Raw genomic sequence first — 15,633 nt, 5'->3', positions numbered from 1 at the left:
CCCCAACACTCGCATCACCCAAGAGACTCCCAAAGGAAGGAGACCACTTTGACGCCTTGAAAATCGAAAACCAAAAACCTTTTTCGTTTTTTTTTTTAAGTTCTTTCCTTTTCCTCATCGCCTTCGTGTTTTTTTGTTTCCTCCTCTTATGCTTTTTTTTTTTTGTTTTCCCTTTGTAAATTCTCCTTTTTTTTTTTTTCTCTTCTTTTGTTTGGATAGGAAGATTTCAGAGAGCGAGAGTAGTGACAGCTAAGAAAGTCATGATGCACAAAGACATGGAGTCGAAGCGGTGAGAAAACTTTTGCGATTATGGGTTATGTTTGGACTTTCTTTCTAAGAAACCATTTCACTCCACCTAGACTGTTGCCTAGACAACTGCATAGACTGCCCAAGCCACCTAGGAGAGCCTAGGTGGGCACCTAACAGCTCCCCGATTTTCCTTAATGTTTCGGACGTAATCGCATCTGCACAACAATAGCTAGCACCTAGGCAACCGTCTAGGCCAAATTTTAGAACACTGCAAAAGAACATGAAGTGACAGAAAATCTCACTTTAAGAGAATTTCTTTAATATTTCTCTTAATATGTGATACCATGGAGTATGCTAAATAATTGTCCGTGTATATAGCCACCAAAAACAATTCCATCTTATCACTTGAGGGGGATCCAGCTATATGTCATAGTGGATTGAACTGTAATATATTGAGATACACTTATTTCAATTTGGAAAATGACATCCACGATAGTTTCTCGGAACACTAAAGCATTTAGTAGAATCTAGAAACCGTGGGTTCCATTCTTTGATACACGTCATGGTGGATTGAACTAGTTAGTAACTACTCACTTTGTCTTGAACAATACCCACATAAATTTTATGTTACGAATTATCCATTTCTAAGTAACCATTCATTGATCATCTTTATAAAGATTCACTCAACTTGAAAATGTGGACATCTCATTGGTTATCAAATTATAGTTAGATAACTAAATGATTTTCAATTTCAATGAGTTCCTTGAAGAGTTGATCTTTCAACGATAACGTAAAAAATGATCGGTCCGATTATGAGAAATATTGGGAATGAGCTTATTAGATGAATGGTTAGCATCGTATTAGGTACACATTTAGCGCTAGATATTTTGTCTGTATATTCTACCATTCAATTCCTTAATATGTGATTATAAGTGCTTTTAGGTTAAAAAATAGTAATTTTACTCAAAACAGTAAGAGAACATGCAACATTCAAAGAGAGCGTCTTGTAATTAAATTCAAAAGCTTCTCAAAGCTTCTCAAAACATTGAATTTGCACTCGGAACAATTTGCCTAATTTATTGCAATTTTGGCTAAATAGAGAACAATAAACCGGAATAGGACCAGATTTGACTGAACAGAATCAAATTCCCTAATTTATTGCCAATTTGGCTAAACGAGACTGGTGTAGTCGAATCGGTGGGTTTAGAAGGGAGGTAAAGCTACGTTGAGGGTAAGGCTACACCAAAATTAGAGGCCAGAAAAACCGACTCATTTTTTGTGTGGTTTTACTTTATTAGTGTAATTTTTTTTTAATAAACGATATTATTTACAGTAAGAAAAATAGACGAGCCTAATCTTTCAATGGACTAGTAATAATTTGATTTAAATTCATTTTTGACAAGAATCGAACATAAAATTTCTCACTTACAAGTGAAGAATACCACTAAATCGTAATAGACTACTTTACTAGTGTGACTTGACATTCTTAAAAATATTTAATCGATCGGAATTAATTGACAGAAAATTTAAGTTATATAAATTCGAAGCTCGCAAACAATTCCTTAACACCCTTTAATTAAGCTACAGTAATGGATCTCCCTATCGGGCCTATCCTATTCCTAAAGCTCCTTCATAGGCACGTGGCCGGACTCTTTGCCATACTTGTGTTTTCCTAGTCATAATTAGAGCATCTCCACCAGTTATTTTATTGCCCTTGCAATTGGGTTAAATTGACTCCAACCCATAAAAACTTCTTCAACCGGTTCAAAATTGAAGAGGCAATTGTAGCAAAGGATTGTGCCCTTGCAAGAATCACATGAGCTTGCGCCCTTTCAATCAGCTGGAGGGTGAGGGAGGGCCCCACCCATGTGACAGCCCAGCCCAGCCCAACGACCCACGTGACAACCAATTTGAGCATACTGGCTGCAAACCGTTGGATTTCTAATAGTCCTTTCATCTAGACTGTTAGATTTCCAACGGTTAAAACAAATTAAAAATTTTGTAGCTCCGCCACATGGCGTTTTGTAAGCCTCTGATTTCAATAAATTAAAAAAATTCAACAACCAAGTTAATCCAAACTTTAAAAAGTCATAAAAATTATTTAAAATTTTCAAAAACCTTACAAAATTTATACTATAAAATCTTATAAAATTCAATACGCTTGTAAATTAAATATTTAAAATTATCCAAAAATTTATGGTAATACTGATATGTGACGATAAGACGAAGAAAATATTAAAAAAATAAAAAGTATATCTATGAATAGTAATCGTCCTTACATTTGCCCTTTCTCTTTCCAAACGGATGGACTTTCACAAAGACAGTTACGGTTTAAAGTGAATAGTAAGGACAATTTCATTGTCCTTTGTCCTTCAATTGCCATAACCCTAGACCAATGGCTGTGATGCTTTTAGGGCTGCAGCTGCCAATGCCAAAGGTTGCAAACCACCCAAAGTGGCAGGTGGGTGGCCACTAGTAGGAAACCTTCGCCTATTCGGAGGACGGCCCCAGCCTTCCCACATTGCATTGGGTGCCTTGGCGGACAAGTACGGACAGTCTTCACCATCAACATCGGTGTCCACCCCGTCGTGGTCGTTAATTCTTGGGAGGCTGCAAAGGAGTGCTTCACTACCAATGACTTGATTATTTCTTCACGTCCCCAAACAATAGGCGCTGAAATCTTGAGCTTTAACTATGCCATGCTAGGGTTTAGCCCATACGGCGCGAACTGGCATGAGATGTGCAAAATAACAGTCCACGAGCCACTCTCAAGCCGCAGGAAGGAGCTACTTAAACATCTATACAAGTTATGGACCGAAAAAAATAAGTTATGGACCGAAAAAAATAATCATGCTTAGGACACAGTTTTCTGTGGAGATGAAGCAGTGGCTCAACGACCTAAATATGAACATGATTTTTAGGATATGGTTGCCAGAAAAAGATACTTTAATGTTACGAATGGTAGTTTGAATGATGAAAAAAAGGAACGTCGGTTTCATAAAGCCATGAGGGAACTCTTTCATTATATGGGAATGTTTGTGTTGGGGGATGTTGTTCCATGGCTTAGGTTTTTGGATATTGGTGGGCATGGGAAAGCTATGAAAAAAAATATGCAAAAGTGCTTGATAATATATTTCTAGAAAGGTTAGAGGAGCACAAGCAGAGCAGGACTAAAGGCGGGATGAGCTAGATTTTATAGATGCGATGCTTTCAGTACGGACAAGATGTTGCGCAATATACATCATTGGATGTTGACACCATCATGAAAGCAATAGTTCTGGTACGTATACCATGCAAAATCTTAAATTCACATTGGGATTCTAGAATTGTATTGCAAATTAATTTGAAAAAAAGGTGAAATTAGTAAAAAAAAAATTAATAGTATAATGGACAAAATAGTTTATGTATCAGAAAAATTTATTTTTTTGCCCACAATGCTATGGATTGTAAAGTCTTGAAAGGTGTGCAAAAATCATTACTTCTTTTGTATTAAACAATCATATAGGTATCAAACAACTTAACTATGCCTTTGCAGAATATCATTGCTGGAGGCAGTGACACAACAACTATCCTTATGGTGTGCGCAGTCGCATTGTTGTTGGACAACCGCCAGGCTCTGAACAAAGTCCAAGAAGAACAAGATAACTATGTTGGCTAAAGGAAGATCAGTGAATGATTTAGACATCAATAATCTCATGTATCTGCAAGCCTTAAAGAAGCAATGCGGTTAACTGCAACATTCTCAGGCTTCAGGGAATTCACTGAGGATTGCCCTTCCGATTTGGAGGCCCAGAGAGGTGGTTCCACTTAAACTCAAGAACTGTACCCTAGAGGTATAGGAGGTGTCAATAAAAAGCATCAAACTGCATTTGATGGCTTATATGACATTTTAATCCCACAATATTGTCCTTTATATGCTAAATAAATGAGTGAATCTATTGTAAAAAAGACCCAAAAAAATAAAATGCTGCCAAAATTGACAAATCTTGACGTTAATTCCGTTTAGAAGGATTGTGCTGCCATTCACAAATGTATTAAATGGAACATTGCTGCTGATGTAGTGATACTCTAGTAAATCTTCTACAATTTTTCTCTTTGGTAAAGTAAAGCTTCCACTTTTGACTAATGAGCTTGATGCATGCTTTTTCTTCCACTTTTAACAAATGAGTATCACTTTCAGTCGACAAGAATGATTGAAAATAGTAAAATAGAAGAAAATTAAGGTTCCGTAGAGGAATTAATAAAATGTATGAATAATCTAATTTAATTTTATGTACATGCGAAGGTTCGGGAAATCTTATAGTTCACAAGAATGATTGAAAATAGTAAAATAGAAGAAAATTAAGGTTCCGTAGTGGAATTAATAAAATGTATGAAAAATATAATTTAATTTTATGTACATGCGAAGGTTTAGGAAATGTTATAGTCCACGAGAATGATTGAAAATAGTAAAATAGAAGAAAATTAAGGTTCCGTAGTGGAATTAATAAAATGTATGAGAAATACAATTTAATTTTATGTACAGGAAAGGTTCGGAAAATGTTCAATATGAAACATTATTTCGCATCCTCAGATTCTACCTTGCCATTATTATAAGAAGGAATGTAATCGTTCATTTTGTACAAGACAAATACTATCTAGCTAATGACCTTATGATGAAATCAAGATCATTGCACGCATAGTTTGAATCTTCACAGCGCTACGGAAAATACACTATAGACAAATTGCACGCATAATTTGTCATATATGGCTGCGGCGCCTTCATTTGGAGAAAGTTTGAGGTTCGATATTCGGACCATGCGTCTCTGCGAACTCCAAATACAAAATTACCATCCCACTTTTCCAATTGTCATGCTAACCTGGCTCACCTTTTGGTCCAATCCTTCACACACCAACCCCAATCGCTCCCGCACAGAAGAATCTGCCGCTCACGTGGGATTGTGGCATATATTTTACAATGAGCCACCTGAGCCATATAGTATGTAATTTGAGTTAATTCACGAATATATATTTTTTGATGAATAATTCACGAATATATTGTACATGGCAAATTAAGGTTCCAATTCAATCATAGGATGGCCAAAGAACTTTAGCGTATGGTATAGATTCTATAGTGTATAATTGTTCAGATAAATAGAAGGTATTGTGTCACACGCTCAACGAATGTCTGGGAAATCATTAGTTCAGGAGATAGATATATAGGAGATCACAAGCATCTATATAGTAAAATTAATTTTCGATTGAATGAAAAGAAATGTGAGTCAAACGTAATAGAACCTGGTCATCAATTGAATCATTGTTTGAAATTGAAGATTTTGTTTTGTCATCATATTGGACAAGGAAAACTCATATAATATTAGGTAGAGCAACTTTTTAGACCATATTTGTAAATCACGTGTTGTGTCGCCAATAAGAATTAAGCACGTTAATGAATACGTAAGTAATAAAATAATTATCAACAATCACGTCATATGATTTATAAAATTTGGTTTAAATAGATGGTCTCTCTAACATTATCCTTTTAATTTTATGTTCTACCTTCTAATTGGTCATAAAATTTTCATTTCTCCCATCAATTAATATGCCTCGAGAATAAAAAATTATCCATTTCAATCAAATCAAAGGCATCTAACGAGCCCATATTCTCCTATATATATGTATGACATGGCGCTAATAACACAAATCAACTTAAGCCTTCACCCCAGTTCAATAAAAATTCTGTCTCTAGATTTCTAATGATTTAGTTGCAGAATGGATTCCCTCCCTTATGCAAACTCCATCGCTGCTGGATTATTCACAATAATCATCGTGTCCTATTACTTATCACGAAGATGGAGAGCTGCCGATTCCACGGGCTCCCCACCTGAAGCCAAGGGTGCGTGGCCTATATTGGGTCACCTTTCTTTGTTAGGAGGCTCCACACCTCCTCACATAACTTTGGGAGCCATGGCGGACAAGTACGGACCCATTTTCACCATCCGAATTGGCGTCTATCCGTCGTTGGTGATAAGCAGCAGTGAGATCGCAAAAGAATGCTTCACAACCAATGACTTGAGCCTAAACTCGCGCCCAAAGATGGCGGCTGTAGAGCACATTGGCTACAACTACGCCATGTTTGGGTTCGGACCATCTGGACCCTATTGGCGAGAAATTCGCAAGATCGTCACGTTGGAGTTGCTCTCAATCCGGAAGGTTGAGCTGCTCAAGCACATTCGAGTATTGGAAGTGACTACTTTCTTGGAAGAATTGCACAAAACTTGGAGTACAAGACAAAAGGAGGGCTCGAATGATGGAGTGGTTGTAGAGCTGAAGCAATGGTTTGGGGACATGACGCTGAACGTGCTTGTCAGAATGGTGAACGGAAAGCGGTATTCAGTAGCTGCCGATGAGGATGAGAAGAAAGAAGCGCGTAGGGTTCAGAATGCATTGAGGGAGTTTTTTCATTATGCGGGGCTGTTTTTGGTGGGTGATGCGGTTCCTTATCTGCGGTGGTTGGATTTGGGTGGACATGAGAAGGCAATAAAGAAAATTGCGAAGGAATTGGACACCATTGTTGGCGAGTGGGTTGAAGAGCATAAGCAGAGGAGAGCAAAAGGTGATGCAAAAGGAGAGCAGGACTTCATAGATGCGATGCTTTCTGTGCTTGATGGTGCAGAACTTGGCGGTTTTGATGCTGATACGATCAACAAAGCCACAAGCTTGGTACATATATAATTCATTAATTTGCATGCAAATAATTAACAGTAAAAGGCTGGACTTAAGGACACTATAAACACATTAAGATTTTATTTTTTTACTTTCATTACATAATCAAGCTAATTGCATGGTCTATAAAAGGAAAACGAAAATAATTAGACAAGAAAATTTCTAAATTTAAATTTTATATTCTAAGATCATGTACAATTTTTTACTTTTAACAATATTTTGTGATTTCTGATAACTGTTTTGGATTGTCAATAACAACTCTAATTTTTTTAATTTTAAAATAATCAATAGTATACAATTATTTGACATACTTCTCATATAGACATCATGTAAAAATGGAATTTATAATTACATTACATACTAGGGTGGCTATCTAGAACGATTTTTGAGATGATTTCCAATTTTACATACAACTCATGACGCATATTTGAGTGCACACCGATATGTTTACATAGTCAATTTTGTCTACTTATACGGCGTGTTTTTTGTATTTGATTATTTTAGAATTAATTAATTTTAGGAACTAAGTTAGGTTGTTTTAGAATAAATTAAATTAAACTAACTTAGTGACGTGTTTACCAATACCAAATTAACTTAGAAATAGTAAAAATGCTCTGTTTTTCTTTTCTTTTTTTATTGATTCCTTTTTCTTTTTTCATTTCTAGAACCCTTTATCTGTGTTTCTCCCAAGCAAGTCAGTCAAACGTTCCCCTTTTTCTTCCTCTGTTTTCCTCAAGTTGGGCAAGCGTTGCACAGACACTATTGAAATTATCACCACAAAAAAAAAAAAATGGAGAATCGCTTTCCAAATCCCCAATTCTCGTGACAAACCCCAACGACTCTTCCTCCTGATCAATCCCAATTTCGTCTTCTCGAAGCTAGAACAAGTTCAAACTCGCCAATTCGAGTTGGCAGCCACAGCGAGTTTTCCGTCCAACTCCCTCTCTGTCTTCCCTTTGTTTTCCCGTCCAAGTCCCTTTCTCTCTTCCTTCTGGCTCTTTCTCGTCCAACACCCTGGGTGGTTATCGGACTCTGGGTGGTAACTATATCTAATATTTTAAGTCGTACTGGAGCTGCGGTCACTGGAAAAGGTCTGCGGTCGTGTGGAAGACATATTTCCATCCTCGTTCCATCCTCTTTCGTTACTCTTCTCATATTTTCTATTTTACTTTTCTCTTTCTATAAAAAAAAATTAATATAAAATATTAACATAACTTATCATAATCGTTCAAATATAAAAAATAAAAAAAAAGATAAAAATAATCAAATAAAAGAAGAAGAAGAAGAGGAATTAAAAACTAAAAAATAAATAAAAGAGAATCATACTCCCTAGCTAATAACCAGCTTTCGGTTAGATTAGCTAACATCAGTTAACGAGGTCCAAAGCCGAGGTGAGTCCAAGCTATTGTTATTAAAGTTAATTATTTACTGCACTAAGTACAAGACTACAACGTTAGTTCAATTCACTCTAGTAAAAGCTAGTAACAGTATACTGACACACTCTTAGTAATTAAGGTGGGACATATTTCAATGTTTAATGTATATCTTCACCTAAATAAGACAGAGACTCAGAAAATTATGAATGTAAAGAATAAGAATGTGGCCTCACTCTTACGTGTGTGTGTGTGTGTGTGTGTATCCTAATTAATCAACCAAGTATTCCTTATGCAGAATATGATTGCAGCAGGTAGCGATACCATCATGGTGACATTGACATGGGCAATATCGTTATTGTTGAACAACTCGCACGTTTTGGAAAGAGCCTTAAACGAACTGGACACCAAAATAGGTAGACAAAGAGTTGTGAGTGAGCAAGATATAAGCAACTTAGTCTACATCCAAGCTATTATAAAGGAGACGTTACGTTTGTACCCACCTGCACCGTTATCAGGGCCACGTGAGTTCACTGAGGATTGCACCATTGCTGGGTACCATATCAGAAAGGGCACCCGGTTAACCATGAACCTCTGGAAGCTCCAAACTGACCCGAAAAATTGGCCTAAGCCATTTGAGTTCAAGCCAGAAAGATTTCTTACCACCCACAAGAAAGTTGATGTGAAGGGTCAACATTTTGAGTTGATTCCGTTTGGAAGTGGTAGAAGGGCATGCCCTGGTTTGGCATTTGGCCTTCAAATGGTGCAATTTACATTGGCTAGTTTCCTACATGCGTTTGAAATCTTGAACCCGTCAAGTACACCAATTGATATGACGGAGAGCTTTGGATTAACCAATAATAAGAGAACTCCACTCAAAGTTCTCATCAAACCTCGTTTGTCTTCTGAACTTTATGGATAAAATATATATATATATATATAACATTATATTTGTGATATGAATAAGAGATTTTTGTTGTTATTAATTATATACATTAATGTATTTGTAATCATAAAATCAATAAAAAAAACTGCTAGCAATAATGAATATTCAGGAATGGGCATGTTGCAGTTTCAATTGGACTAAAAAAATACTTCTTTATTATATTTTCAAGAATAATGCTAGGAATACTAGAATTCTAAATCAAATTTGCAAATCAAATGATATGTTACTAATATGAAATAAGCACGTTAATTAACACTTAACTAATTGTCACATCCCGACCTGGGGCGAATCACTTCCCGGCCCCACTCCATCACTGTAGCACGATATTGTCCGCTTTGGGCTTACCATTCCCTCACGGTTTTATTTTTGGGAACTCACGAGCAACTTCCCAATGGGTCACCTATCATGGGATTGCTCTAGCCCCTTTCGCTTAACTTCAGAGTTCCTACGAACCCGAAGCCAGTGAGCTCTCAAAAAGCTTTGTGCTAGGTAAGGATGGGAATATACATTTAAGGATCACTCTTCTGGACGATGTGAGATGTCACAATCCACCCCTCTTAGGGGCCCGACGTCCTCGTCGACACACCACGACCAGGGTTAGGCTATGATATCAAATTTCACATCCCGGCCCTGCTCCACCACCGTAGCACGATATTATCCACTTTGGGCTTACCATTCCCTTACAGTTTTGTTTTTGGGAACTCACGAGCAACTTCCCAGTGGGTCACCCATCATGGGATTGCTCTAGCCCCTTCTCGCTTAACTTCGGAGTTCTTACGGAACCCGAAACCAGTGAGCTCCCAAAAGGCCTCGTGCTAATTAGGGATGAAAATATACATATAAGGATCACTCTTCTGGGCGATGTGGGATGTCACAATCCACCCTCTTAGGGCCCGACGTCCTCGTCGGCACACACATGGCCAAGGTTAGGCTCTGATACTAAATTGTCACATCCCGGCCCGGGGCGGATTACTTCCCAGGCCCACTCCACCACCGTAGCACGATATTGTCCGCTTTAGGCTTACCATTCCCTCACAGTTTTTTTTTTTTGGAACTCACGAGCAACTTCCAGTGGGTCACCCAACATGGGATTGCTCTAGCCCCCTTCTCGCTTAACTTCGGAGTTCCTACGAAACCTGAAGCCAGTGAGCTCCCAAAAGGCCTCGTGCTAGGTAAGGATGAGAATATTCATTTAAGGATCACTCCCCTGGATGATGTGGGATGTTACACTAATAATCCAATTATCAACAACCACATCATTTATTTACAAAATTTGGTTTAAAATGGCTCTATTTGGGGCACGTTTGCCCCGTTTTTTTGTTTTTCAATTTGTTTGGAAAGAACCCACCCATTTGCTAGTACACAAACAGGAGAAAATAAAATGGTCCATTTCTAGTGTAGACGGCTGCAATTATTATCAAAAAGCTAATTTTTACTATTTATTTAATCTAAATTACGTATTAATAAATAAAAAAATCTTAGTTATAAGAGAGTAAAATGACAGTTTAATCTTCTAGTGCAAAATAAAATCATAAATAGTAATAAAATTTTCGCCAAATCAAATTTTATTGTTTATTTTTTTCGTCCTTCACTAACAAGTTATCATAAAATTAGAAATTTGTAAAACAAAATTCGCAAAATGCTGCGGATTACCGTCAATGTTGCTCTTTTCGAGCATCACCATAATCTGGTTGTACTCCTATGTAAGTGGCGCGTTTTGGGCCGTCACTAGATGTCGCTTTGTGTTTTGTGTTAGCATCCTTGGTGGCCACAGTCTTAGCATGTTGGCAACTTACTTCTTGTTTGGAAGCTTCATCGTTTTACCATGGTATTTGTGGCTAGGCGAAAAACCATGTAGGAAAAAGAATATTTCTACTATCTTTAGATATAAGCTCATACAATACTTATTTTTTTGACATAATCCCATCTCCTTTTAAACATCTAAATAAAACCTAAATTTAAAATAGACTGTCATGTAAACAAAAAAATACTTATTATTTTCAAAATATTTACAATTGTGCCACAACACCCTAATTATGTTAATGAATTTAATTATCTACCATAATTATGGATAATAAGGGCCTTATTATTACAAAAGTATCTACTTTGTACTTGTCTTACCATCATATGTTTCATTTCTTTTATTTGTTTGACAATCATTGTAGGTAAATTATTTTGCATGTATATATTTGTTTAGACCCGAATTTACACCGTCGGTCCGTGCAATTAAGATCGTTGAGTGAGCATAACTTCACATCGTCCGATGAAAAGTAGTTTATTTTGTTATTATTAAAGGATAATATTATGGTGTTTTATCATAATTATTTTTTAATAATAATTTATTATGAAAGATGAGATATGAATTTCCAACTGGAAACGTGGCAGCACAATTCAATTTGATTTGGTTGTTTTGGCGTGTGAATATGTGGGTGGTGCCAGGTGGTTCAAATTAATTGTTGCCTATTTAGAGTATGGTGGGGATCAGGATGCATGCGTGGGTAAGATTATGAAGAAGCCTAGATGGGGTTGGATTTTGGTGGTGATGTGATAAGCCTAGGTTGTGATGATGACACAAGAAACCTAGGTAGACTAGGCTTTTTGCTTTTGCATGGTGATGGAAGTAATGGTTTCTGAGGTTTTTTTTTTTTTTTTTAATAAGATCAGAAGTCTAGGTGGGATAGGGTTCTGATGATGTGGTGTGATAAAGTCTAGATAGGTTTTATTTTAGAAGTCACCAAATTTGAAGGCCACAGATCAGATTTCAGCGAGTTAGAGTTGCAGTCAGACTCTACACAATTATTTAGATGTGCCAAGCAAGTACATCAGTCTTATAAATACAGATGTCATGGCAACGTAAATGCCACCTCCAATTGAACACACAAATTGTCCTGTGCAAACCTCTCAAATATCTTGAGATTTTTTTATTTTCTTTTTTCGCTGACACACAGCATTGTGAAGGCAATCGGCGAACATCTTCAGTTTGAATAAACAACACTGTTGCCGTAGAATCAGCCGACCGATGAGCACTTTCAGTTTGGATAAACAACATTGCGTCGAGGCCGACTGGTTACCTATCCAAGTTTCGGTCGAGAAGGGTTTCCAAATCCTTATTGGCAGAAGTCATCTTATTAGCTTTCTCAGCGAAGTAAGGTGTTACGAGTTACAACATTCGGCACATTGAACGCCGAGTGATTTTATGATTGGATACTCACAAGTGAGTTTCAGAGTTCGACATTCTGACGGTCGAACCATATTTACTATTAAGACATTCATCTCCTTTGAGTACTTGTGTCTATATAGTCTAGTGTCGATTCGACGTGCTTAACTCTTACAAATATAATCACTGTGACTGAATCCAACGCCGACGATTTGTGAACTTTGTAGAACTAGCAGCCTTGTCTTTAGGCTCATGAACCCGAAGGCCGAGACTTGTTCCTTCCTCGGCCGCAATCGCAAGATCAAGAAGTCAGCAATGCGCTTAACGCAACATCAACAAATTTTACTCCTCGGCCGACTACCAACTAGTCGGCACACCCCGCATGTGACAACCCATTCCAAATTTTACGTTTTTATTTTATTTTAAAAGCATGAATTTACGAAATTGGCCTAGAGGTAAGGACTTTGACTTCTGTTGACCATCGACTTGAGAGATGTGGGACTTATTCTTTTAGCATATCCTCGTAGTACTCGTTGGTACGAATGTATAGGCGAAAGCCGTTTGCGAGTCCGGATTATAACAACATAGTTACGGACGTTCGAAATTGGTTATTCAAGGTTTAGTGTTAATTAAATTAAATCCCCACTTTGTGGGGTGAAGCCAAAAAATCAGAAATGAGAAAAAAGGAAAGAAAGAAAGAAAAAAAAAAAAAAAAAAAGGGAAAAGCTCCCGTGGGTTCCGTCCGTACACCTCTCTGACTACCCATCTTTCAAGGCCAATTCCGACCAACTCCGGTGGAGTTTTTCGATGCCACCACCCCCTATCTTGAAGCTCTCATTCCCCTCTACAAAACCCACCCAAAACCCACCTTGATTAACCATGGGATGTGGCGGTTTGAGGCCACGAAATTTGACGAAAATCAATGGTGCTCCGGCCACCCTTTCGATTTTCCGGCAGATCGGCAAAGCGATGGCCGATGCCACCACTTGGGCTTTGTAGCCCATCATCCCAGGAGCAAAACCCAACGTGAAGTTTGAGAATTTTTGGAAATAGTTAGATTTTTCGGCGAGTCGGGATGGCCGACCGCCACCCGCGGGGGCGCGTGCGGCGGCGCGTGGCCAGTGGGCCGCCAATGTTATTTTTATGCTATGTCGAATGTCTTGAATTCAGTTTTGTTATTTGAATGACATAGGTTGATCGTTGGAATCTAAATTCGTTACAATACGTTGCTTGATGAAAATGTGAATCGACGATTCGACCGTTGGATCGTCACCAAACTTGGATACATTATAATATGTAATATTTAAAGATCATAGGAATTTATGGATCGGGAATCCGATGTATGGATCTTCCCGAATTGAATTTGTAAGTTAATAAAATAAATGTTCACGTCCACTTGGTTTTGAGTAAATGGCGGAGATCCAACCGTTGGATCGTAATGAAATTTTAATATGTTATTCTAGAAACATATTGTGGATCGTTGGGGGTTGCAGATTGGAAATCTGATATGCGGATCTTCCAAATCGAGCTATACAAGGTTGTAGATCCTACTGTCGATCTTTGATCGATGGTTGACTTTTGGTCAATGGGTCTCAAATTATTCTTGAAGGTCCTTGAGGATATATTTTATGTAAATTATGTATTATATCGGTAAAAACTTTGAGAGGTGATTTGATAATTGGTTGCAGGAGACGATAGATCAGGATGTCTCGATGTGCGTGCAAGATAATCATAGCGTGGACTCTAGGTGAATGGGCATTTTTCTTTCATAGGCATATAATTGATAGTTCCACAAGCACTTCTATAGTGATCTATGCTTGTTACCTACAATTAATCATTTCGAACTACGAATGGCTTAATCCCTGTTTAGGGTACGTAAGCAGTCTAACAAGACGTTAGATGCAACCATATAATAAATGAGATTAAATAATTGGGACAATAGCCTTGTTTAGTGAATTGAGCAATGTGAGGGACATTGGTGGGAATTGTGAGATTTAGCTTTATGATTTGGTGATTAAATGTTGATCATAAATCAATGCGTGAAGAATCAAGAAATTGAAGTAAGGAAAGGTAAGTATGATAGTTAATGTAACTAGGGTCTAATTGGGCTTATCACTAATGATTACTCTCAAAAGTAAATAGTTTGGGAGTAGGGTGTTATTGATTGTACATGTTACACCGTATTATATATATTTTCGGAATATCATGAAATGTTTGGGTTTAGATTGCATCATGGCATATTCATATGGACATTACCTGGACCTGACTATTGTGAATGCTTTGAAGTGCTATATGACGCCGCAGACGCCTAGGTAAGCCTTAGGTGAGTACATGTTAGTGATGTTAGTGATGTTAGTGATGTTAGTGAGTATGATTGTGTTGAGGTATAATATAGCTCATAAACCTGCACCCCGGTGTTAGTACTCCCGCCCGTGGCCAGGGCACAGTCATTCATGTCATGTTCACCTCTCGCACCTTACACTCACCTTGGATCCAAGGTAGGTGCACAATCCTGTCGTACAGACCACTTTAGGTGGTTCCGACTCGTAGGTGACCCGCGATTATTCAGCACAGTCTTCACGTGATCGTAGCACTTGAGCATATTTATTTACACCCAGTCTTGTCGTACAGACCACTTTAGGTGGTTTCGACTCGTGTACAGATATACTTATTGAGCTATTGGCTAGCTATGATTGATAAGATATGAATAAGTCATACAAGTCACTATAGGTGACTCCGACTTATATGCTAGCCATGATTAATGAGATACGGATAAGTCGTACAGGTCACTATAGGTGACTCTAACTTATATGCTAGCCATAATTGATGAGATATGGATAAGTTGTACATGTCATATTAGATGACTCCGACTGATATATCATTTTGTATTGATTAAGTTCATTTGGCCTACTTATTATTGCATGGTGGAGTTGATGACAAACCGTGGTTCTGGCCATTTCTGAGTATGATTTGGATTATGTATATATGTTGTATTGTCTTATGGAAAATGATACGGGTTTTACATTTAGGGGCATTACTTTTAGAGAGGTAATAACTTTGGGAAGCTTGGTTTTATTGCTTACTCACACTCTCTGTTTGGTGCCCTCTAGGTTTTAGCTGCTGAGTTTGTATCGACAAGAATCTGTGGCGAATCTTAGTATTGATGGATATTTCAGAGGGTATGATTCTTACCCACACTCCTG

The 15,633-nt window shown here is 37.6% G+C and overlaps 1 protein-coding gene across 2 annotated transcripts; it reads left to right on the top strand.

The window, feature by feature from the left end:
* Positions 1–5,908: 5,908 nt before the first annotated feature.
* Positions 5,909–9,385, top strand: LOC103954095 (cytochrome P450 CYP82D47-like). Of its 2 annotated transcripts, none has more exons than XM_048578500.1 (2): positions 5,909–6,957; positions 8,626–9,385. In XM_048578500.1, exons 1-2 carry the CDS (start codon positions 6,001–6,003, stop codon positions 9,247–9,249), a joined length of 1,581 nt encoding a protein of 526 aa, XP_048434457.1. In that variant the 5' UTR covers positions 5,909–6,000; the 3' UTR covers positions 9,250–9,385. The 2 variants fall into 2 exon arrangements, with proteins under 2 accessions (XP_048434457.1, XP_009364178.2); XM_009365903.2 differs by having other exon boundaries at positions 5,910–6,951.
* Positions 9,386–15,633: the final 6,248 nt, after the last annotated feature.

This window comes from the organism of the source record quoted next, unplaced genomic scaffold, assembly GCF_019419815.1.
Source record: "Pyrus x bretschneideri cultivar Hongxiangsu unplaced genomic scaffold, Pyrus_bretschneideri_v1 Contig1, whole genome shotgun sequence".
NCBI classification, from domain to species: domain Eukaryota; kingdom Viridiplantae; phylum Streptophyta; class Magnoliopsida; order Rosales; family Rosaceae; genus Pyrus; species Pyrus x bretschneideri.
The sequence above is the reverse complement of the archived record's forward strand: the minus strand, read 5'-3'. Positions and strand labels throughout refer to the sequence as shown.

What these genes read in the sequence shown, in the direction of transcription:
- LOC103954095 (XM_048578500.1), top strand. Translation starts at nt 6,001, where the DNA reads ATGGATTCCCTCCCTTATGCAAACTCCATCGCTGCTGGATTATTCACA. An exon ending in AAGCCACAAGCTTGGTACAT is followed by an intron (nt 6,958 to 8,625) that starts ATATAATTCATT and finishes TTCCTTATGCAG; the next exon opens with AATATGATTGCAGCAGGTAG.